General features: G+C 53.0%; 7 protein-coding genes across 7 annotated transcripts; 4 read left to right on the top strand and 3 right to left on the bottom strand.

The window, feature by feature from the left end:
* Positions 1–227: 227 nt before the first annotated feature.
* Positions 228–1605, bottom strand: LTHEOB_8315 (2OG-Fe oxygenase; the record flags this gene model as incomplete). Its single annotated transcript, XM_035517779.1, has 5 exons — positions 228–471; positions 540–967; positions 1036–1165; positions 1221–1491; positions 1551–1605. 5 exons carry the CDS (start codon positions 1603–1605, stop codon positions 228–230), a joined length of 1128 nt encoding a protein of 375 aa, XP_035370435.1.
* Positions 1606–2873: 1268 nt separating this feature from the next.
* On the top strand, positions 2874–4912 carry LTHEOB_8314 (Vitamin h transporter; the record flags this gene model as incomplete). The annotated part of the gene is made up of 10 exons (XM_035517778.1): positions 2874–3013; positions 3062–3111; positions 3174–3342; positions 3394–3687; positions 3740–3756; positions 3823–4039; positions 4163–4405; positions 4532–4640; positions 4709–4824; positions 4876–4912. The coding sequence occupies 10 exons, from the start codon at positions 2874–2876 to the stop codon at positions 4910–4912; spliced, it is 1392 nt and encodes a 463-aa protein (XP_035370434.1).
* Positions 4913–6612: 1700 nt separating this feature from the next.
* On the top strand, positions 6613–7896 carry LTHEOB_8313 (uncharacterized protein; the record flags this gene model as incomplete). Its single annotated transcript, XM_035517777.1, has 1 exon — positions 6613–7896. One exon carries the CDS (start codon positions 6613–6615, stop codon positions 7894–7896), a length of 1284 nt encoding a protein of 427 aa, XP_035370433.1.
* A 4528-nt stretch (positions 7897–12424) lies between these two features.
* LTHEOB_8312 (Agroclavine dehydrogenase) lies at positions 12425–13442 on the top strand (the record flags this gene model as incomplete). Its single annotated transcript, XM_035517776.1, has 3 exons — positions 12425–12842; positions 12921–13117; positions 13188–13442. 3 exons carry the CDS (start codon positions 12425–12427, stop codon positions 13440–13442), a joined length of 870 nt encoding a protein of 289 aa, XP_035370432.1.
* Positions 13443–15769: 2327 nt separating this feature from the next.
* LTHEOB_8311 (Het domain-containing protein) lies at positions 15770–18391 on the bottom strand (the record flags this gene model as incomplete). Its single annotated transcript, XM_035517775.1, has 3 exons — positions 15770–15772; positions 16139–17766; positions 17824–18391. The coding sequence occupies 3 exons, from the start codon at positions 18389–18391 to the stop codon at positions 15770–15772; spliced, it is 2199 nt and encodes a 732-aa protein (XP_035370431.1).
* A 2597-nt stretch (positions 18392–20988) lies between these two features.
* Positions 20989–22474, bottom strand: LTHEOB_8310 (Alpha beta hydrolase fold protein; the record flags this gene model as incomplete). Its single annotated transcript, XM_035517774.1, has 3 exons — positions 20989–21463; positions 21543–22113; positions 22165–22474. 3 exons carry the CDS (start codon positions 22472–22474, stop codon positions 20989–20991), a joined length of 1356 nt encoding a protein of 451 aa, XP_035370430.1.
* Positions 22475–23351: 877 nt separating this feature from the next.
* Positions 23352–24031, top strand: LTHEOB_8309 (MFS transporter; the record flags this gene model as incomplete). Its single annotated transcript, XM_035517772.1, has 2 exons — positions 23352–23354; positions 23678–24031. The coding sequence occupies 2 exons, from the start codon at positions 23352–23354 to the stop codon at positions 24029–24031; spliced, it is 357 nt and encodes a 118-aa protein (XP_035370429.1).
* Positions 24032–24351: the final 320 nt, after the last annotated feature.

Raw genomic sequence — 24351 nt, 5'->3', positions numbered from 1 at the left:
CTTCACGGTGCCAGCATTTTCCGCCCAATCCGGAATCTACATCATCCACAAGAATTTTGAATAAGTACTGTCTCGTCATGAATTCGTGATATTTTATTTCTGAGTCCTATCCGTCCAATTGATTCTCGTTCAGATCCGTTGACGGAGAATATCGCCTGTTTATTCTCCCGCATACCTTTCGTGCAATTTACACCTCAAAAGCCTCGTGTCCAGTTGCTTTGCGGTCTCTAGTTGTGGATCTTCGCATGCAGCCCCGGAATAATCTCCAAGTCCTTCTTCGTGTACTCATACTTTCCGTCCTCGCTAATCTTTGGTGCCTGGGTCCTGCGCTGCTGCTGAGTCTGCCTGACCTTAACCCACTCCTCCATCGTCAGATGCTGTCCAAGCTTGGTAAACTCATTCTCCTCCAGGCCCAGGCGCTTCAGCAGCGGGCTGTTCTTGATCGGGTCCAGCACGACGTGGTTGTTCGGCCTAAACGGATTTTCGTCAGCTCCATGTCCTTCTCTAGAAAACTTGGATCTACTCAGGAGGGGCCTTACCGCGCGAAGTACAGCACACCCAACCTGTCGACGTGCGCCTGGTCATCGGGAGGCGCGTGCACGCGGTGGATGCTGCTCTTCAGGTAGCCGCCGGTGATGGCGCTGAGGGCGTCGCAGATGTTAATGGTGATGGTCGCGTCCTGCGGCTTAACCCACTTCCACTGGCCCTGGTTGTTGAGGATCTGCAGCGCCGCAACCGGCTGCCGGAACAGCAGCGTCACGCTGCCCAGGTCAGTGTGACCGGGGGCGAAGAGACTGCCGATGCGCTTGTTCTCCTCGGGCGTGCGCGCTTTGTAGTGCATGTACCGCAGGTGGTCCTCGCCCCTGTCGTCGTACACGTGCTCCCGCACCAGTTGCTCCTCGTCAGGCAGCTCTAGGATGATAGCGAAGAGCCTCAGAAGCTTCTTGACGACGAACTCGTGACATTTCTACATGGAGGACAAGGTTAGCTTTGTGGAAGAGCTGGGGGTACGAGAAGGAGCAAGGGTGAGCTAACCCGGCTGAAGTCCTCGATCTCGTCGATGTGGTCTGACAAAACGGGCGGGTGCTGGCGCTTGTGGAAACCGTCGAACTTGGGAATGTTGTACACCTGGATGTTGTCCTTGATGCTACCATCTTCCGTGAGACTGATCCTCGATTAGCCCTTGCAATTCCTAGAGAAAACGGTCAAGGAGCTCTTACTTCCGCAGACCAGCAGGCCTATATCCGTTGTACTCTCCGCTCTCAAGATCTTTGATGTTGTGGTACTTCAACTTCTCCTCCAACGGCAGGTCATAGAATTCACGACCCAGCGCGAATTGTCTGTCGACCTCCTCTTGGCTGATGCCAAAGTTCTTCACATAGAAGAAACCAACATGCTGCGCCGCATACGTGAGCTGCTCTGCAAGCTTCTCCTTGCCGCCCGGCTTGTCGAACTGGCTCAGATCAAGCGTAACGAGCTCAGCCCAGTCGACTATACAACTCCCCTCATCAGTAATCGAAATAAGCGACAGTTGAGAGGTAGGCACTGACGATCAGCCTTGGTCACCGGGACCTGCTCGTACGGTGAAATGACCTTGCCAGGCATTATTGCTTTGGTTTTTCCAGAAAGCGTAAGATTCGTAGAATTGAAAGTTGAGGTTGGTGCTTCCCCGCCTGGACAGTGCTAATGCATGACAGTATAAGTACCCCCTCCCACTTCGTCCCCGTCTGGTCGCCGACCACCCAACACCTACCCCTCCAATATCCGCTTTCAAATCCGCCCGATATGATATCACCGGTGTCGGCAATCACACCATAGATAATCTCCATCCAATCCGCTCACAGCCTGTCTATCGGCCCCGGCGAAAGTGGAGCCCGAGATTGGGGAAACAGTGAGGGGCGGCAAAGTGCTAATCCTTCCCGAGCTGCTCTGCATGAAGAGTTGCCGAAGATTAGCAGAATTTAAAGGTAAGACGGGTGCGAAGGAATGGTGATTGGACGGCGTGGTTGGAGAGACGCATTGTTTGGTGTGGTGAAGCACGCAATGCGGGGAAGCTCTTACAACATCGGCGCTGCCGCCGTTACCCATCGTTCGCTATCTCCGACGCTTCGTAAAGAATTATCCATTGTGAAAATTATTTTAGAAATGCTAAGTGGAATCGCAGCTTTGCCCTTGGGGCCGCGGGTTATAATATCAAAACGTTCAATGGCTAACGTAGCTTGCCCGATAGGAGCCCCGCAGTTCTTTTACCAGTACCCAGAACTGTGCTGTAGAGAAGCCCGACTGCTTTGTATTTCACTCGTTCTGATAGATAGAGCAAGCTCTCATCCATGTTCAACTACTTGGTCAAACGCCGAGAAGATAAGAGACTAAAAATGCAAAGACACCAAATAGCTGCATAACAAGCTGCGACTTGCTTTGCCCTGGTATACAATGATGTGGCAAAGTTCTCCTGATACTCTGAAGCGAAATGTTCAGGTTAGTATCTTTGTCATCATAACTACGGTAGGATGCTGGATGCCACATGCGAAGCCTAGTCCAAACAAGCTTCCTTCCCGAAGCTATGACCATCATAAGCACGGCCACAGGTGGGAAAGTGCCGGCATGGGGTTGATCAAGCACGCAAGCCATGTGCTTGAGTGAGAATGGCACTGACGCAACGCGGCTCGCGCAAGTCGCACGAACTTCCTTGCACTTTTATCTCCTTCCTGCCCCTGCTCCCGATACTTTGTTCTGGAACCGTTATCTACTCCGTTGATGCTCATTTTCTGTCAATCTGGCGTCGTTTATATCAACAGGAAGTATAAAGCGTCTACCCGGCAATCTGGCTTCGCCTGCCTCGAAGTGAAAGTACAAAGCATCTGCCTGGTACGATGACCGACCCAAAGCGTGGCCGTGTCTACGAGACACAAACAGAAATGGAGATTGAGAAGGGCCAACCGAGGACGTTATGGGGTGTAATAAAAGAAGTGTTCAATTGGTATCCGTCTCACTATCCCGCCGAAGAGCGAAAGTAAGTACCGGACGGCTCAGATTGTACTTCGAGATGCTTACCGATCAGACTTTTGTTCAAGCTTGACCTCTCCATCCTCATTTTTGCATGCCTGTGCTGTAAGTTCCCCTCCTTGTTCCATTCTCCTCGTAGCTCTCCCACCTTCTGACCGTCCTCGAAGTTTTCACGAAATACCTCGACCAATCAAACATCAGCAATGCCTACACCTCAGGAATGAAAGAGGACCTCGAACTCTACGGTAATGAGCTCAACTACTTCAACGTGATGTACTTCACGGCCTACGTCATTGCTCAAATACCCATGCTCTTGCTCATATCCCGCCCCACGCTGTATGCGCCCTTAGTCTGCCCCCTCTAAGCAGAAGATACTAACATACGCAGCGCCCGATACATGCTTCCTACCTTGGAAATTGCCTGGGGCATCCTCACGTTCGCGCAAAGCCGCGTCACCAGCGCACGACAGCTGTACGCGCTTCGCTTCTTCGTGGGGCTGTTCGAAGCCCCTGTCTTCGCCGGAACGCATTTCATCCTCGGAAGCTGGTACCGCAAGCAGGAGCTGTTCAAGCGGGCGGGTACCTGGTTCATTTGCAACTCGCTCGGGACCATGGTCAGCGGTTACCTTCAAGCTGCGGCATACACGAACCTCTCCGGTGTCGCCGGTCTGTCAGGGTGGCGGTAAGATTCATCCCATCTCTACTCTCTCTTCATCAAGCTGATGTTATCAAAGCTGGCTCTTTATCATAGGTACCAATTTCTCCCTTCACAAAGAACGCGATCAAGCTCCAGCGATGTATTTCTGACCTTCACCAGATGGAATCTTCACCATCCCCGTCGCTCTTGCCGGCTACATCATCTTCCCAGGCATTCCCGAGTCGCCCAAGCCCATCTTTCTGACCCATGACGACATCACCCTCGCCAAAGCGCGGATGGCTGAGGAGAAAGTCCGACCGCCGAGCAAGCTTACCCTCGACGTCTTCAAACGCAGCCTGAGCCGATGGCACATCTACATCTTCGTATTCTGCTACATGTGCGTACTCATTCTCTTAATCCCTCAACCCACGACCCAAAACAAAGACAGCAGAAGGAAAAGCAGGGAGCTAGAAAGAGCAATTCATTCGAAATTCCGCTGACCGGTGTCTCGTCCAATCAGCTGCATGATCATCTCTTACTACCCCGTCAGCTACATGAACTTGTGGCTCAAGGCCGAAAACTTTTCCGTCCCCCAAATCAATAAACTTCCAACCGCTCTGAATGCCATCAATATCCTCTCGTCCTGGCTGGGCACCACCCTTGCGACCATCTATCCGAGTTGGGTCATCTACTCGATTGCGATGGCGGCGTGCGTCTTCTCGAGCATTTGTATGACCGTGTGGAATATCCCCACCGCGTTAAAGTAAGCCTAAACTCCCCGATGTGTGTGATGTGTAGCGTCAATGGTGGAAGGGCCGTGAGCGGCGATAATGTGGATGGCAAATGAATGGTGTGAAGAAGTGAATGTATGTGCTAATGTGATGTGTAGGTTTGTCGCCTGGTACGCGTTCGGTCTGGCTGGTTGTTCGAGCCCAATTTTGTACTCGACTGTAAACACTGTGCTGAAGGATGATGCGGAAGAGCGAGCGCTCACGGTGGTAAGTCTCTAGATGGTCTGGTCTGGAGATTCAATACGCATTAGCTGACTCATTCGGGTCTCTACCAGGGCGCTATGATGTCCTTTGGCTACAGCTTCAACATATGGGTCCCTCTGCTGCTCTTTCCCACGGCAGGAGACTGGGGAGCACCACAGTGGAAAGCTGGCTGGCCAAGTAGTATCGCGTTTTTCACTTTGTTGTGGCTGGGGTTTCTTACCGCTACTTGGTTGCATAGGCGAGAGAGGCGAGAAGATGCTGAGGGTTCTGCGTAACTTAGACCTGTTCCCAAGAGGAGCTGTTCTCAAGGGTAAACACTTACCAAGGAGGACTCATTCCCAATACCTCATGAAATCGAGCCTACTCTGCATTTAGATGCTTCTCCTCTTCGCTATTCTCCGTATTCGTCTCCACCTCCTCCACCTCCTCCTCCACTTCTATATGGCCGTACTCTAGCAGCCTCTGCTTCTCCTCCCACTGGGCTGTCTCTTCCTGGAACATCTCATTCATTAGCTCCCATCTCCTCTGCTCCCGCTTGGAGATCGTTCCCCAGAAGTTCTCTTGAGGAGTGTACACTCTGATGGGCTCGTTTTGTAGACGGTAAGTCTCCGGAAGGAGTTTAACTACAGGATGCTCAAGCCGAAGCCAAGCGCGCGCGACTGGGCATCCGCCCATCCGCCGAACAAAACCGCCAAAAGCAGAGCGACAAATATGGCCAAATCGGCCGACGGACTCAGGAACGCTGCGGGAGATATGGTGCTTGCGGTGCGGGCGGTGGGTGTGGTGGGGTGGCCGGTTGTTGAGAATTTCACACCAGCGCATACACGCTGTGCGGCTGGGCTGATGCGCGAATGCTGAGGAGGTGAACGGGTGATGTATTGAGCTACCCGAGAGAAAGCACTAAATACCCCTCTTGATGATCGCACCTGCCAACAACGCCTTCGGCAGTAATTAACCGCTTAGTGGGGCGCCGCTTTCCCTTTCCATAATTTCCATGCGGCATTGCACATATTTCTAGCAGAGAGTAAAGTGGTAACCAAGGTAGCCTGCATGTAATAAATTACAACAACTTGGGAGATCTGAAGCTCTTATCTGGACGCGTTTGCAAAATTAAAAATCCAACATTTGCGTCCGGACTACCGCTCCAACTACGCTTCCGTAGTATTAAATGTTTTACTGCTTGAAATAAGTGCTTTAATGCAAGGAAAGTGGCAAGCGCCGCCGTCGCCAAGTTGCCGCTTACAGCGACCCCGCCGTCCTCCCGTCTCATCACTTCCGTCACAAAACACCCACAGAGCGGAATAATGACTATAAATAGCATAGATATCATGATACATCACTTATAATAAGTGTCATTCTTTTATGTTTCCTAAAACGTATGTTCTTTGCACGTAATCGCGAAGTGTTTTCAGCATATAAGAATGCTTCAAGCAACGCCTCTTCACAGCAATGGCGGATTGGTGGACTCGGAAACAGTTATATAGCTCTTTGGAAGCATATTTACATCTTATGCATATCCAGGGAGTGGTTCAAAAGTCGGATTCGTGACGTGTGCCTGTTTGGGTTGATGTATCTTCTCTGGCCTCGCTGGAGCACAGTGGCAGGTGAAAAGTGATTTGAGCATGGAAAGTACTAGCAGACATTCACCTAGGCAACATGGCCTCACCTGCGCATCGGTAGCCCAAGGCACAGATGAGGAAGGCGCGTCAGGTCCGTGCCGTGTCCTCTGTCCATATCATCGTCGCCATCTTCCAATCCGCGACAACACCCACAACCTCCACCGTCGCACCGCCGCAGCTCCGCCGTCGCTGCCAGCTTGCGACCACCACCAAGACCACCGCAGAGCGCGCAAGCGCAACAGCTCCTCCCTCTATCCCGCTCCGTAAGCTCACCTCTCCTCGCCGCCCAAATACGAGGCGACAGCTATCACCAGAACAGCCATACTGATGCTCAGCAGATCCACCTCACCAACACCATGTCCGACCACCCGCCCACCGCGCTCGCCATAGCGGTGCTGATGAACCCGCCGCCCGCCCCGCTCACCTGGAAAGACTTCGAACCGCTGGTGGCCAAGTGCGCCGCGCTCGTCAGGCTTGAGAAGGACCATTCCAAGGCGAAAGCCTTCGCGACAAGATATTCTGACCGCCGCGCTGATGACGGCGTTTTGGCTCTCTTCTGCGACGGATCGGCCTCTGGCAACATCCCTGCTGGTGTCACGCAGGTGCACCTGGGCGGCCAGGAGTGCAAGGTCAAGCCGGCCAGCCGCAGGTGGACAAGCTCAAGCGTCGCATTCAGGAAGAACCCGACAGACAAGGAATGGCAGATGCGCGGCTACCCGACCCCTCTGCTCTTCAGCAACAACAACGCCGAGCTGGACGGCTTCTACCGGGCCATGGTTGTGGCACAGGAGCGGCTGGCAGTCGACTTCACCATCGCCAAGCTGCTGATCTTCACCGATGCTCAGACGCTCCTAAAGGTGATCCTGAAGATGGCGAGGACTCGCCAGTTGCCTGATTGGGACTGGCCGCTCTTGTTCAAGGTCATGCAGAAGATGGTGGAGCTGTCGGAGACCCCTGACGTTAAGCTCGAGTTTCACTGGCAGCCCGGACACCGTGGCGTAGAGGGAAACGTCATGGCCGATCTAGTTGCCGGTCTGGTTCGCCCTGACAAGCTCTGGCCTGAGGCGTATCCCACCGAGACTGGCACCAAGAACAGGTCAAAGAGGCTGGGAAACATGGCGGCTATGAGCACCTCAGAGCACTCTGCCTCAGCTCAGCAGTACATGCAGCACCGCCAGTCACAGAACTTGCAGAAGCATGCAAGGAACAGGATCCCCCAGCTTTCCCTGATGGATGTCGAAAACCTGGATCCGGACGTCCCCATTCCTAGCATCGAGGATCCAGACATCCCTATGCCCAGCGTTGAGGATCCAGATATCCCTATTCCCAGCGTTGAGGAAGACTACCAAGCAAGCCAGAAGGACAATGAGGGGGCTAGGGACGAGCAGATGGAAGGAGAGAGCGATTCAGACTCGGATGGCTCCATACTCTCGGACCCTCGACTTGGCCCACTCTACTACGAGTTGGACAGGGGATGGCGCGAAAGCGGACCTGAGAGGAAGACGAAGGAGCAGGAGGAGGAGGAGCGGAAGAGGAAGGAGAAGGAGGAGGATGAGGAGAGCTTCCATGATCCCCTCTATGGCCGACTCCTGCGCATTTTGACCGAGGGTCGTGACAAGCCGCTCTATGGGGAGATGTAGTTTTGGCCGGATTTGGATGGCACACCTTGAAGGTTCACATTAAGCGAGTCCATGTTCTAAGGGCCTTGCTCTCACTTTACATTTCTTGCGCTGTCACAGCAAGGGGTTGATAATGAAGATGATTCTCCGATAGAACTTCTATCAATGTCCTATTGTACAGTACATTCAGAGCAAACGTCCACTTTGCATTAACAAGTGAATTGAAAGACCACTGGTGCACATCCCAAACCTATAGTCTCCGATAGAATGCTGGCAGTCACCGAATTTATAACCATCGTCAAATCAGACGGGTGGTACCTGCTTTGAATCTTGTATCAGGATGTGGGCGCAAGAAGGCTACAGTGACCGTAGTGAGGTTAACTAGGGGACCTCACTAAGAAGTAAACCTCGGCGAAAAGAGTTCGCCGGATAATATATGGATGTGTTGAGTCAGCTTCCCTGCCAGTCCTTTTACATCACTTGCGCTAAAAGCGCTAATAGTAGGTTCCCTTCTTCCTTATTGGTCTTACAGGCAGTGTGGGTAGGCCTGCAGTCATAATTAATAAGATATCGAATTAGGATTAGCACAACACAAGTGGCGTCTCGCCAAAAAGCTTGCATGGTACTTCTCAAATCTTTCTAGACAAGAGCAATGCGTCTACTTATAGTCTCTAAGCACGGAATATGGTCACAAGAAAGCTGTCTAAATTTTTCTCCTTGTATTTAAAGCAATTTTCAGTAGCAACTTTATCTATCCGTTCTCTCTAAGCTCAAAGAATGAATATACCTGTTGAACCATCCTCTCGTCGTAATCTTGAAAGGGACTTCTGCCAGCTACAAGTTTACTTTTAGATTCATGGTATCTGAAGTCGAAAGATTGCTGCCATCCTGCACAGTCCTTCTCGCTCAAGATCAAGTCAGTATCCAACCAGGCTTTTATTTGAAGAGCTCCACTACTTCTAGGCTCAGCCCATACGGTTTTCCTCTCACCTTAGTCTCAATTATTCCGGGCCATTCTCCCGGCGCAGTCGGGTGCAGTCATGCGACAAGAGACGCCTTGTGTATCCTTGTCAAGGTTCGTTGCGGAAGGACGTTCGGTATAGCGCTTGCGAGCCCGCGTTGACGAATGTCGATCGTGATGCCCGGATCGGGGGAGGAGGTGAGGACCTTGGTATGGATAGGGCGGCTGCAAAACTTGCGGGTGAGGAGGGCTTAGTGGGGTAACGAAGCAGTCGCGGGTGGCTGGGCTGGCCTTTTTGCGTGGGACCGGCTCGAGGTTGTCGTGGCTGAAGGAGATAGCGTTCTGCGTTTTCGTGGCGGACGGGGCATTTGGGCCCGCTTCCGGGATTTTGGCCTTCGTTGTCGTCGGGGACGGTGCGGTTATTGTCCTGCGTGTCGTGTTCGCCGTTGTGGCTGCAACAGTCATTGTCGTCGCCCGAGCTTCGTGGAGGGCAAGACGTCTGAAGCGACTACACTGTTCCGAATAGAAGACCATGGAGCCCACACATTCGTCAGATACCACTCTCCGGGAGCATTCCATGGTGCCATTGCTATAATGCTATCTAAGTAAGACCTTTTGCGGAAATTCTGTACAAGAATGAACAAGCCATTGTTTCTGCCGTGGCGGGCGATTCCGCCACGACAAGAAGATGATAATGTTCATTAACAAATGTAGGATCCAGACACCATGCGCATGGTATGAAAACCCTTTGGGTTCACAAAGCGCCTGCATAGAAGATTGTCTACCGTTGATATTTACGTGTTGCGAGGTAGTTTTCGTGCTGGGCCAACGGGGAAAAGCAGCATCTCATACTGCATGATCCCCACGGCCAGGCTGAAGAAGACGGTGGGAACAAAGGCGAGGGAAAAAAAAATGCAAAAAAGAGGGGGGAATCGAACTTGAAACCCTTTGAAGATGTTCCTACAATAATGGCCGGAACCCAGTCTGAACATCCAAGCAGCCGGCACCACTAGTTCGGGGGTTTCGCTATGGTACACTAATCTCGCCCTTGACCGGGGTTTGTAGTGGCAGAATGGCTTACTGAATGGCCTTATATACATGCATTTTGCTCACCCGCGTAACACGTCCCCGAGCAGCGCGTCCGCGCGGAACGCTTCTTCGCGCACCGCGCGCATTTCTGTCCGATAGAGCTATCCGCGCCAAATACGGTCTCGCATAGAATGTAGTTCATCTCTGTACATCAACTATCTTCTATCTGCGATGTTGGCTGTCTTTATCACCGCCGCCACTACCACCACCGCTGCATCACTGACTTGCTACCACTCCCTCCTCTTTTCCTGCCTTTATATTTTTTTTAAAGTGATATCAATTCTCCCGAATTAGCTCTCAAAATTGGAAATATGTTCTGATAGCCTCTGAATCATGAGTCCCATTGCGGTAACCCCTTTCTTTCGGCTCTCATCTGTAAGGGTTTGATCATGTAGGACCCAGATACCGCCTGGAGTCCACCTACCGCCGCCTTTACCACAATTATGTGACACAATGTTTCAGGCGAATAGCAACCATTAGAACACCAGCTAAAGGGATTTCCCTTCCCGAGTCAAATTAACTCGAGCCGGGCTGACGCCAAGGGAAAATCGACCCACTCTCATGCGTGAGTCAGCAACTGCATTGACAATTGTACAATGCCCAAATTGGGAAAAATGTAAGCCCTACTCCACGCGTCGAATAGATTTCAACAGTGGTGAGCCTCTGTACTACCGTTGCAGACCAAGTAGGAGCTAAGATGGATTGGTGGGCATGTAATGTAGCACAGAAGTCTGTAATGCTGCTTCGTGGCCTGCCAAATGGGACAAGTTTGTTTGTGATGTGGCGAGCATCAGCTGCATGACCCCAGGCATGTGAGACACTTCAGCCCTTGGCCATGCACGTCCCCCACACTCAGCGTGATACATACTTATACTCTGGCGCCCTCTGTTTCGCTCCTTCTCCCACGCCCTGCGCCCATAATGAGGGACAACTCATCGACAACATGCTACAGAGCCGATGGCACAGCGCAGAAGCGCACGCATACACCGTGCGACCAGGCTTCAGCGTATTCAATGTGCTGCCACAATTTCGCAGAAAATGGCTGGTCGCCCGACTGGTGCCTACCGAATGGGCTTTGTGCCAACAACGATCAAGTCGCCCCGGACGATGAAGGCAAGCAAGGCTTTTGGATCGAATCATGCACGGACCCAACATGGAATGATCCGGCCTGTAAGGACATGAAAATATTCATCAATTCTTGCTACCAGGTGGGCTCCTTTTGATCGGTGCAGTCTCACAATCTAAAGAGCGTGGCAGGACGGCGCAGGAAATTGCGAACTGGCGTATTGTCCAGATACAGAGACATATTGCTGCGGAAGGAGTAAGCTTCTCCGGGACTGTTGTTCCAGTGACTACGACGAGCGTACTGTTTTCTCCACCAGCATTCCGTACGCGAGAGTGGTCAACATGACGACAACCATTTCAGGCGAGGTTGTCACAACGTCTATTCCAACACTGGTATCGGCCGCTGCGACTTCCACTACCCTTGCAAGCCCCACCACCGTCTCAACTTCTACAGGGGATTCTGGACTCTCAGCTGGTGCCGGGGCTGGAATCGGCGTTGGGGCCGCATTGGGAGCCGTTGCGTTGCCGCTTTTGGGCTTTTTGTTGTGGCGGCGGTCGCGAAGAAAGAGGTCTGAAATCCATGAAGCACCTCCTCCCGAAAGATTCGAAATGGAATCGTCTCCTGTCCAGGAACTGAGTGGAAGACCACAACCGCATGAACTGGGAGGAAAGGCAACTCCGCATCAACTCGCGCCGTAACCATTTGGAGTCCGTTCCAGCACAACTTTAGGAGTATGGGAGTTGGGGCTCTCGAAAAAGTTTCCCATTTTAATTCGTTATTATCAGGCGTTCTCTTTAAAGAACTAGGGGGTGCTAATTCTCATTTTTGCCTCTCCTTCTATGTTTGTCATGACCGGACATCCTTTACCCCTTGACGTGAGAGCTTACCGGGATCTTTTTACATGGTTTTTTCTTTCTTTTTTGTTCCTAATATCAGTTCTCCGTAGCCCAGCTCCTCTCAGATGTGTACGTATGCCGAACCGCATATTATCTGTATCCTGAGCATGTTGACGAATTCTCCATAGGTTTTCTTTTCCCCGCTTTTTTCTTTGCTTTTTAGATGACGTTGCTGATCAGCCAACTCATCCTCAACCCCACAAAATTCCTTCTCGGAATAGCGCTAGACCAATTCGAGCCCAATTACAGCAGAAATGGTGGCACAATTCAAGATTGGACCTGCATTCTTATCGTTCCTGATGATCCAAGCCACAAGACAGACTTCTCTCGAACTAGTGCTGACCACAGACACAGCCACAGCGGAGTTACTGGAGTTAGTTCTCGACGTCACTCGGGGTGCCGGCCAACGGAGTTAGCATCCACCGAACGGAGTTAAAATTGAACTACATAAAAGAGATCCAAATACATCAACACAACATACAGTAGATAAACACAGCTCTCACAAACCCTCGAATCCCCATCTTTCCCCCAACAACAATGGCCATCCTCGTCACCGGCGGCACAGCCAAAACCTCAGTGCGCCTCGGCGCCATCCTGCGCGACACCAACGTCCCATTCGTGATGGCCGCGCGCCGGCCCGACGCCGTTCCCGCCGGCATGCCCAAAGTCAAGTTCGACTGGTACGACAAGTCAACATGGAGCGCGCCGTTCGACCACAGCTTCCCCGGCGGCGAGACTATTACCGCCGCCTACATCGTCCTCGGCGCCGACTTCAGCATCGTCGCGGCGGCCAACGACTTCATCGACTACGCCGTCAAGAAGCACGGCGTCAAGCGCTTCGTCATGTGCGGCGGCGGCTCGAGCGAGCCGGGCACGCCCATGGCGGGCGAGGTGTGGCAGCACTTGATCGACGTCGGTGTCGAGCACTGCGTGTTGAAGCCGACGTGGTTCATGGGTGAGTGGAAATCCTTCTTTCTGGCCCCGAATTCCCGAAAGAAGCAAGGATCTGACGAGAATAATCGTCCACACGCAGATAACTTCTCCGAGGGCTGGCACCTGCAGGAGATCCGGACCGAAGGCAAGCTGCACACGGCGACGGGCGATGGCAGGATCCCCTTCATCAGCGCCAAGGACATCGCTGCCATGGCAGCCAAGCTGCTTACGACGGCGGACAAGCTGAAGTCCAACAGGCATCGCGTCACCGGGCCGGAGAAGCTGACGTACGATGAGGTACGTGATCTCTCTCTCTCTACACCCCTGCAGCTCCACTTTTTTTTGGCTAATGCATTCCTTTCTGCAGATCACCGAGAAGCTGAGCAAGGGTATTGGGAAGAAAGTTGAGCACGTGAAGATGTCGGAGGAGGACAGGAGGCAGAACTTCCTCAAGAACGGATTGCCGGAATACTGGGCCAACTACCTGGCCATGACCGAGGCGAATGCCGCTAAGAATGAAAGCGACGGGCAGATACAGACTGACGAGTTAGAGCTGATCACTGGCAGTAAGGGCCAGACATTTGACGAGTTTGTGGAAGAGAACAAGGCTATCTGGCAATAAGTGTACAGAAACAGCTATCAAGTAGGAATTTGTTCTTAAAGTCTGGTAGGACATGGGACTGTGCCACTATTATTAGTAGCTTCTTCCTGAGATAGGAGACATCAACCGCTAAACAATATAAGGCTCCAAATCACAACCATCATCCACATCAAATCTCTCGACCTTATCATCCAGGCGGCCCATGCCCCTGTTCTCCGGCAACCGCACTCCACACGCCGACCCAGCCCACCCACCCAGATCCTCCTTTTCTCTCAGATACACGCCGACCGGCAGCGCCGCCCGCCCTTCCAGCCTCCACTATCCCGACCTTGACTTCGCTTCCCGCAAGCAATTATGGCGGACCTTTTTCAGCAGACTTACCAAGGCTACGCAGTTGCAGACCACGATTGATGATATTCATCTTGATGAACTTGCGAGTCATGACCTCAATGGCCGGCAAGAATCTAATCAGCAATGGGATATCCATAGCGCTGCATCAGAAATTGCCACTGTCCATTGACCATATTCGAACAGCTCTCAACATCCTTTTCGGCTGGAGGAAAACTGTGGAGGAGGAGCTATCAGGACGAACTGCCTCCGCACTCAATTTTGGGAATGCAGATCAAGCTTAATAATTGTTCCCGGATCGTAGTGCTTAGTCTGTGTTACTGATATGCGTTTTGGTATAGGAACAAAATTCAAGATTTTGTTGCATGCGGTTATCTCAATCTTGGTTAAGATGGTGATAGTCCTTTCGAGTTTTACACCATAAATGTCTATGTGCAAAGTATTCGTAAAATGACTTGATTCTGAACTATGAGCCACATCTACGAAACCATTGACCAGTGCTTAAATCGTCCAGTAGCCTCCTCAAAGAAGAAAAATACCCTCATTCCACCCTGAAACTTCCCACTTGGGGCACTTTTTTCGTTGACATAGGGTTCATTTGTTTGAATCGTTGCGCCGCGGCTCGCCGATCCACAGCATGACCTGGCCGGCATCGTGTGGAACTTCATTGAGGAATCGGCACATTGGATCACCGTTGTTGGTGATCTGTTGTCCCGATGATGGTATCAGAGGAGTTGTTTGGTTGGAATCAAAGGCCTGACGATTCTGATGATCTGAACCTGCGCAGTTCTCCGTCCAGGAGCCCGTGCCTTGAAGTGGGTAGTCCTGTTTCTGATGTCTTCTTTGCAGTATTAGCGCACAATTCCTCATTTCTACGAAGACAGGTGCACTACTTGCCTCGGTCCTTTGTTGGCTTTTTGATCTGACATTCTGATTCCTCTTGTGAAAATTGTCTTGAACCTGATGCTTTGAAGTATCCATTAAGCTGGGTTCGAGATGAGGTCGAAATATATAGACAACTTAGTATGCATTCATGCTCGATGGGAATCAATTCCTTTAGCCTCCGCTGCCCGATCCAACCCGATTCTCGATTCCTGGTGCAACACTAGCTAGCAGTGAAGCAGTAATGGTCGCCGGTATTCAAAGACTCTGACCACGTTACTGATTCCCAAAAGAGGCGGCCTAATCATGAATTGCCATGATGCTGATTCCCATACAAAAGTGCAGTGTCATGATTGGTCAGGTTTTGGGAATCTTTCATGCATTGGGGTCTAAAACACGAGAAGGCTGAAGCTGACTCGGTCGCTTCCGCTTAGATTCGCAGCCAGCAGTGTACTGTGTAACACTTCGCTTCCGTCATGGACCGAACGGGTTGTGGCGCCATAGCTGATCCGTTAGGCAACGAGCCCCGCCCCCGGCAAGCGTGCAGACTAAACCCCATACCCACATCAGAAACAGTTGTTCTCTTGCCATACAACGGGAACCTGGGAATCATGCAGTATATGATTTGACCAGCTCCTTAGTTTGAATGGTCCCAAGCCTGTTCGCAAGTCACCATACGAGGTATATAACCATTGCGAGTCTCGCTCCCCTTTCTCCATAATGCACCTCGACCCATCAACATCCCACCCTCAACGGCCGAGCCCCCTCCAGGAAGCGAACGTCCTCGCAGGAGGAAATATCTGCCTTGAAGAAGACGAAACCCTCTAGAGAGAAGAATTGGTACTGCGAAGAATGTGGCAAGTCCTTTAAGACAAATTGTAACTGGCACAGGCACTTTCGCACTGCAAAACGTCAAGGAGGCAGACCACCTTGTCGAATCGCGGGATGTGAACAAACTTTCAGGCGAGTTGATGAACGAAACAAATATGAGAAAACAGAGCACTGAAGCATTTCAGATTGGCAGGAGCGTGGTAATAGCAGCGAGCCTTCAGTTGTTGGCAGGGTGTTTCTTAGGCTTTCAGAAATTGAAATTGAGTAATCATAGGAGGATTTCCGATTCACTGTTCATGGATATGTCAGCAAATTCACAGAGTATTGGGCCTTGAGACAGCCCATCCACGGTCTTACATGTCTAATCAATATCCAGCTTCAACCATTTTCCAATGAAGGATTATTCTGGAGCTGATGTCAAGGGCGAACAGCGCTTCCCAAAACTCATAGAACTTATGCTTTCACACGATCTCCAGTTACTCTATTTCTACCTCGGCAACAGCTTCATCTTTGAACACTTGGCTTGACTTGGGCCATCGTGCGATACCTATTCTCCTGTAGCTTCGCCTTTGCCCAGCTCGCGCCAAAATGAGCACGAAGAAACGAAGCTCTTTTTTAGACCATTTAGCATCAACTCTTTCTCTCTCATGACCTACGAGCAAGCATGTAACTTCCTGCTCGATCTCCTGGCCCTCCGAGTCTCGAACGAAGAGGTAGCAATCAGTGCCAATCGGGAACCCCAGCGTGCGGCCAAACTTCTCAAAGGTGACGTACGCATCCTCTCTAACGTGGCTGTACGAGAAGCCCTTCGGGACCAATTTCGGTTCACCCGTCCGGAGCTTCCCCCGGATAACACGCCCGCGCATCCTCAAGACACCTTCAACAACGCTCCCAAACGGGTTCCCATCTTCAGTGTTACAAATGAGGCGCTCCAGATCCACCACCGCGTCCGCATCCACCTCGACCCTCTCCAAATACCCGTAGTAGTGCGCGCTCCTGGCGCCAGGCCAGCTCGCATACCACAGCCACGACCAGCTAGGCGGTCCTCCGTCAGCCTTCTCCCAATCCACGGGATACACGCGGCTGCCCTCGTCGTGGCCGATCCGCTTCTTATTGCCCACCCACAGCAAGTTCCTCGGCAGATCGGCCGTCCACAAGCCAGCCACGTAGCTCCCACCGCTGTCCCTGATGCGGTCGCCGACCTTCTGCGCGACGCCGGCGAAGGCGAAGGGCAGGTCGCGCGGGTGTGAGAACTGTAGGTGATTGTAGCGGGTGACGATGGACATCCAGTCGTAGAGCAGGGACTGGGGCGTCGAGTCCGGTTCGAACATGTTCTGGAACTGCGTCTTCGTGGGGAGCTGCTGCACGGCCTGCGTTTCGTCTTCTTGTTGTTCATCGTCGTCGTTGCAGTCCCCGAGATCGCCGCACTCGCACCAGGTGCACGCCCTGCACTCCCACACCAGCTCCGACGCGGTGCAGTGCAGCGTGCGCCGGCTCAGCAGGCGCTCCTGAAACACCCAGCCGCGCTGCAGCAGCGGGTTGGCCGGGTCTTCCGGGCTGCGCAGCAGGAAGTTGCCGTGCGTGATCTGCGGGAAGGGCCGCACCCACACTCCTCCTTCCCCTCCACCACCACCCCCACCGCCACCGCTCACTTCCCTCGCCTCCATACTAATCGTCTGCACCTTCTCCCTATCAAACGCACCAGGCTCATACACATGCGTCCGCGAAAAGAACAAACTCCCCGCCGAATTGGGCAGCGCGGTAGCCGCGATATTGAGGTGCGAGTGGGAGTAGATGTCGGCCATGCGATACGCGTGGTGGCGCCAGTCGTCGGCGCTGTCCTGGATGATGCAGAGCGAGTCGATCCACAGGAAGCGGCAGCCGACCATGCGGGTGACGGTGATGGCGTCGCGGAAGAGGCGCGGGAGCGTTTCGACCTGCAGGTGCTCGAGGTGGGCGTCCAGGTTGGCGCGCACCGTCTTCTTGAGGGCCAGGGCGTCGGATTCGTTGCCCCAGCAGTGGCTGAGGGTCGTGTAGGCGGCGCCGGCGAAGCCCGGGAAGCGCGCCGTCTCGATCAGGCGCAGGTGCCGGTCGTCGCCGTCCGGGTGGATGTAGATGAGGCGCTTGGGCGGGTTGGCGGTCGTAGAGGTGTCGGAGCAGATGCGGTGGTGGGTGCTGCATGCGCGCAGCCATTGGTTGAGCTTGCGCTGGTAGTGCTCGGGGGTGAGGGCGGCGGGGATGTGCTCTTTGCGTCCGAATGCCGGGTGGATGGTGGTTGCTGGTCCTTTTCCAAAATGTAAGCATCCCGCTATTCGTCGTAGTGCGTGGTGTTTTCTTTTACCGGGCTGGCTGTAGAACTCCAGAGGAGCCCGCCTCAGGAAGTGCTCGAATTCCAGCGGATTCTGGCCCAACTTGCGGCCCCAGTGCCCCTCAGCCTGCACCACGCGCTTGTACAGGGCGTTGGAGACGAGCAGGCTGCGTCCCGGGCGCAATTCGATGCAGGGCCGGTAGAACTTGTCGTTCTCGTCCTCCTCCGAGGTTCTCTTACTGGCCTCGCGCTGCCAGGCGACGTCGTCCATTTTAGAGTCCTTGCGATCGGGCGGGCCCATGGTGGCCTTGGAGCGGTACTGCTCCCACTCGCGCATCGCATGGCCCGTCAGCCCGACGCGCTTGACGTCCCAGACGGCTTGGATGCCGCGGTGCAGGACGGCGCAGATGCGGCAGCCCTGCGTCGCGCGCTTCTCCAGTTCCCAGAACGAGGTTATGTGGTACCGCAGCCCCTGGCCTTGGTAGAAGAAGGGCTCCCTCAGCGGCGCGTCGTACAGGCTGTAGTCCAGATCGAGACATGCGGGGCAGACGGGCCTTGCAGCTGCCGCCTGCTGCATGACCTGTCGTCCATCGTCCACCATCTCTCGCTCCCAGAGCTCTTCACTGTACCCTCGCGTCCATATGTACACCCCGCGGCCTTTTTCTTCTTGCGGTGAGGTATTCGGTCGGAGAGGCGTGTTGGCCCCCACAATGTGGACTGTTACCGGTGGAGCTTTGGAGAGCCTACTGACGCGGCCTATTTAAGCGAGTCCGCCTAACTCTCCTCTTATAGGGCCGGGATCCTACCGGGGTGGGTTCTTTGTCAGATCAGAGACGTGTTGCATACACAAATAGCACCCGAGCTTACACCCACCAACACTTAGCTGACCTTGGTATTATCAGCCACGTGCGAAAGTAGCGTCATCTGCCTTGCAGCAATTATTGTCATGTGTCGAGCCACTCTCGAACACTTATATCTGGACATGTCCGGACATCGTCTACTCAATCAGCCATTTCCATATCTATATTCTACAATCCAAACCATCTAAAATCAACTCACTCCCTGCCGACTACCCACTTGAGGCCCAATCAGATTAAACTCGATTTCTACTATAATATCTCCACGAACAAAATCCCCTACTACTATGTACATACACCCAGAATTTTAACAAGATGCTGACCAGAAGTAGCTATATTCCTTCATGGAGGACAGTGAGGCTCTTTTGTAAAATCCAAGCATGCCAGTAATTCGGCTACTCCACGTGCACCCAACCACGAGTATAGGAGCAGTCGCGCACAGAAACCGACCAAAGTATACCACTGGTATACCACTGACATCCGCGACCGAAACTCCCACAACTTGTCTTAGAGAGCGAGGCTCAAAAATTGGCAATCGAGTCTACACTTTAATAGACGCAGTGATGCCTATCATGTCAGCTGGGAAGCAAATCCGGCTCCAGGGGGCACGTCACGAGGTGCTTTCGAAAGCCATGTGCCTGATCAGTCGTCCATCTTTCGGAGCCCATGCTCACCCGAACTCTCGCTCTTCAATGTTTTTCATTGGACACTCTGCCTCATCCTCCACAACTTACAACAATTGCAAGCTCAGTCTTCGAAAGCGACGGCCATGAAATGAGAAGCCAACTGCGGCGTTCTTTCATTCCTTCTTACTCATCTCACACTCTTTTCCGCTTTCGCTGTTAGATTTCCATAATCTACGGTCTCAAATGTTGCAGAAAAAGCGCAAACAGAGACCCCCGACATTGTTGGTTCAAGCAGTTCTTCAGCATTTTTGAGTTTTGGTGATGGTGCATTGAACCGCCAGGCAGAACTGTCGCATGGTTCGAACTTTCCAACAGAGCCTGTAATACCTCTGGAGGGCCTGAGGTCGAAGCGAGTGAATTCCATGTCCGCCGAGTACAGACGCCGAAAAGCGAGCAGTTGTCTGTGGGACTTTCCACCAATTACATACACGAGTGTACGATGAACTGAAAGCAGCAAACTTCTCCAGGGAAAGCCTATATAAGGATTGAGGGCAGACGTGCACGCTTCGCACAAGCCCGCGTGGGCCACCTGCGTCAACCATATCTCCTGACCCGCTTTCTGCAGCTGCACACGGGTGATGACTCACGTATATCACTCTTGCGACCAGTCTTCTTTGGCAAGTTCGCCCGACTTTTCGATGCTTAAAAAGCCAACAGGCAACTTGACGAGCAACACTTTCATGGTGGCTGTTGAACTGAAATTCGGCAGCGAACGCGTTAATCGACATGCGACTCCCGGGCTGCGGTGGCCAACTATACTTTAGTGAGTCATGGTCGGATCCGCGTATCACCGTTCTACATCAAAATTAACAAAGAATGCGCAGTGATGTCTCCAAATGATGTAGTACAAACTCATTCGCAAATGATGAGCGGCGCCTGTAGACAAACCATTAACAGATCGGATATTAACTTAAAATGTATGGTGAAGACGCGGAAACAAGCGACAGTAACAATGACCCATCATGGGATCACGATCCCATGCCAATCTTTCACTGGTATTCAGCGTTGCAGTTCTGCGCTAGGAGAAGTAACCCAAAATCTCTTTTCTAACTTAAATGCATTCATACCGGGATATGTACGACCAAGTGATCACAGGGGAAGTCTGTCCCGTGACTTCGCAGTCCCGGGAAATCCGATTAGTGTTCGAGTCGTTGAACCTTATTTTGACGCAGGCATAGTAGTCCAACCTGGATATGCTCACTCTGTACGAGAATCTGGGCCATCTCGCACCATTCATGCGAATCTCACCGCATATCTCCGCTGAACGCGTGTAAAAACAGATAGGCAAGTCCAGACAGCTTTTTACAGTATCAAATCCAATCTCAATGTAATCTGGGGCTTAGAACAATGGGTGAAGGACCACTCTGAGTACTGCACTCTCATTGAAGATTGCTGTCAACCATCTCAGACCGTTGCATGCACCCCACGTTTCGGAACAAATGCTTCAACTACCTCAGCCTTGCTGAAGTAGCGCGGACATCGAACTCGTAACTCGTAAGAAGTATTTCATATAGCAGCCTCCCGAGAGTGGTGCAAGCAAAGAATTTACAGAAAGTCCATGTATACCCATTCCTCCCTCCTCACGCGCTCAGAATACTTCGACAAAAGAAAGAACGCAAACCAGCACACACCAGCCATCCACCACACCCACAAACCTAATCATCCGTCATCCTCAACACACTCAAATCCCCCCTCTCCTTCCTCTCCCTCTGAATCCACTCCACCGCCTCCAGCAAATACGGCACGAACCTGGCCGGATTCTCCGTCGCCGGGAAATGCCCCAAGCCCTCCATAGTCTTATGAGCGGCGCCAGAGATCTTCTCAGCGGTAGCAGCCGCCAGCTCGGGCGTCGTGGACCAGTCGTACTCGCCGGTGAGCATGTAGACGGGGCAGGCGGCCGTGTTGATCGAGGCGAGGCGCTCGCGGCCGTCCCAGCCGCCGAAATAAAAGTCGAGGTCACCGTGGAAGAGGCCGTAGGCCTGCGCCGAGTACGTGTGCCAGATCAGCGCCTTGCAGCTGGGCGGAGCTGTGGGAGACTGCATGCCGTAGACCCATTCTGGGTTCCACAGCGCTTGGTTGACTTCTGGGGATTCGTCGTTGAAGGTGCGTTGCATGTTAAGGTAGGCGGATCTGCGGGTGTGAAGTCAGTGATGATATGTATCTGATATGTACATTTTGTGAGAGAATATTATGGGGAGACGGTGCTTACCCTTGCAGAGGAATCGTGCCTCCAGCTTTGACCTCGGCGTTGCGCATGGCGATGGCGAGGCAGACCTGGCCAGCCATGGAGGCGCCGCAGATGATGGGCCGGTTCAGCTGCAGCTTCTGGACTACAGCGGCGATGCAGCCCACGTACGCGTCCTCGGTGTTGGTGTGCGAGCCCGGTACGGAGCCTTGCGGTGGGAAGCTGCGGCCGTGGGAGGGCAGGTCGAAGGCGTACATGGTCAGCCGCTCTCGCAGCCGCTTGTCATTCATGACGCCATGGTACTGCCTACTGTCTGACCCGGCTGTGTGCAGGAAGAGAATGTGCTGCTTCCCCACGCCCGACTTCTCGACGAAGATCTTGGTCCGCCCCCAGTGTGGTGCCGTCACGTAGATGTAGCGACCCGTGATGAAGTCGTCGTCCGTCTCGGCCGGGTCTGGGTCGGTGGGGATGGGTCCACAGTGGGCATCATGAAGAAGCTCAAGGACGCGGCGCCAGATGTGTGCGTAGTGTGCAAAGGCATCTTGGTCACCTAAGACCTCGACACCCTTCTGCTTGATATTCATGCCGAACAATCCTGTTGTTCCGAGTTAGCCATGCAGTTCCGGCTGTTGGCGTTGACGCATACCCCAGTAGCTCTGGTAAGGCATCTTGGGAATAGGCTTGAAGAACTCTTCCCATTGTTCCGGAAGTGCTACAAGAGTGAATTTGGCCTTGTCTGGACTGCCCAACTCAGCGCTTCCCTTTGCATTGGCGACATTGACAAGGATTGTGGCATCATTGCCGGCAGCCTTGATGCCGAATGTCACAGGATTGGCAATAGCATTTGTTTTAGTGAATGCTAGGTACTGGACGTCGGTCTTCAGGGCCTCGTTGACTTTGGCGATGATACTGTCGCCTCCCAAGGCTTTGGGGAGATCGGACCAGGCGTGAGCCATTCTGGTTCGGCAGATGACTTTTCAAAACTCAATTGAACTCGGAATAATCAGGGCAGAAAGGATAGGTTTCTCATTAGGAGTACGGTGGGTAGGTATCTCGAGATGGAGAGGTCCAGCAGGTTTTGTGGCCGCTCGTGCACGTGTCGGATGAGAGGGGAAGAGAGTGCATTAACTCAATCGGTTGGCCCTTTGGTCCACTCGCAGGCCTTGGACGGACCAGCATGGTCAAGATTGTCTTGCTGATGCGCTGTAGACGCGGTGGACTGATGACAGGCATTATGGTGATGACAAGTGATGCGGGGGAGTGGTGACTACTGCATGGATGCGGGGAAGTGGCGCTAGGGTCCTGTCGCCGATCGCCTCGACGCGGCGGCGAGCACCTATCGTTTCTTGGTGTTGGGCCAGCAGCGCTCATGGTTGGCTGAAGGGGTGAAAGTAGTGCGACCGTTGAGGTGGGTGGAGTGACCGGAGAAGAGGAGCCTCGACACTGCGTACGTCCCAGACCGTGCTAAGCCAGTGACTAAGCCCTCTCTCCCCTCACCCTTGTGCCGATCTTTGACCTCTCTTCGTTGAGCCTTAAGCTGCTTTGACGTCATCAAGTGTTTGATCTCCATTTAATGTTTTGGGGTCAATTAATAAAGCAAGGGAGGCTGGGGTAAGTGTTGAGCCCCAAATGCAGCGGTCTAGGCCTTACATACAGATTGCAAGAGGAATGGAGATACCGTGGGCATAAAATTAGGCAGGGCACTGCTGCTCTGTACCATGCCAGTCAATTTTCTTCTGTGCATTTTCAACATTGCCAGGTCATATGAAGTGTATTGCGTACAAGGTGTTGAAGCCGTTGCAAGGATCCAGAGTTGCACTCTTGAATCCGCACATGGTGGGTGACATGAAAAAGCGTTGATGTTTGGAGAAGTGGAGGTTTGAAGTTGCGTGCTTTGCATTCACGAGGACGGAAGGCGCGCGGGCCACCTTCCCCCGGGTGCCTTCCCTTTCCGGAAGGATTCATCCCAAGCACTTACCACACGCCATCTTGCATTTAGCGAACACCTAGCCGCCTGTCGCTCTACATCAAAGCCAAGCGCACTACCCGAACTATTCTCTCCGAATCGTGAGCACGTTCGTTCCTGTGAGTTCCATCGCTTGGTCACTCACAACGCCAACGGGCCGCAAAGGACAACAAGCTGACCGCGCTGTACCCAGCCAAGCAACCGACGCTCCGTCATACACTACAAGCCGCTCGTTCGCGCAGGAACCTCCAGCCGCACACCTTATCCTACCACCCAGGTCTGTCGCAGAGCCGTCGCACATGCCACCGTACAAGATGAGTGCAGTGACTACCTCCCAGGATCTCGCCCGACGCCCAGCATGAGCAACGAAAACGAAAAGCCCAAGTCCCCCGCTGAATCGGTCCACGAGATGCCGGCCAACACCAAGATCGCCATCGGCGCCTGCGTCGGCGGTGCCTTCGCTCTGCTGCTCATGCTGGCTTTCGCGAAGCCGTTCATCAAACGCTGGCGCTGTCGCCGCCGCGGCGAGACGCAGCACATCTACTGAGGCTGACCTTGTGCTGTCAATGGCTCCGATACGAGATATTCGAGGCTGTTCTGTGGTTCACGGATTGGGTGCAGCCACCAAAGTCAAAGCTTTTCCACGACATGTGCCCTGATGGCAGTGAAATCAAAGAGAGAATGATGAACACGGACACCTAGATACTCGGGGTTCGATCGGCCTCATGACGTTCTCGCAGGTACCTCCGTAGGGATTCCAGCTAGTAAAACCCACAATGAGCTCATCAGGTAGATTGAACGAATCATGGCGCGCGGTCGTTGAAAAGGATAGTCCTCGTCTGACTCTTGCGCAACTTCTGCAGTGAC

This window comes from Lasiodiplodia theobromae, assembly GCF_012971845.1.
Source record: "Lasiodiplodia theobromae strain AM2As chromosome Unknown scaffold_26, whole genome shotgun sequence".
In the NCBI taxonomy this organism is placed as follows: domain Eukaryota; kingdom Fungi; phylum Ascomycota; class Dothideomycetes; order Botryosphaeriales; family Botryosphaeriaceae; genus Lasiodiplodia; species Lasiodiplodia theobromae.
The sequence above is the reverse complement of the archived record's forward strand: the minus strand, read 5'-3'. Positions and strand labels throughout refer to the sequence as shown.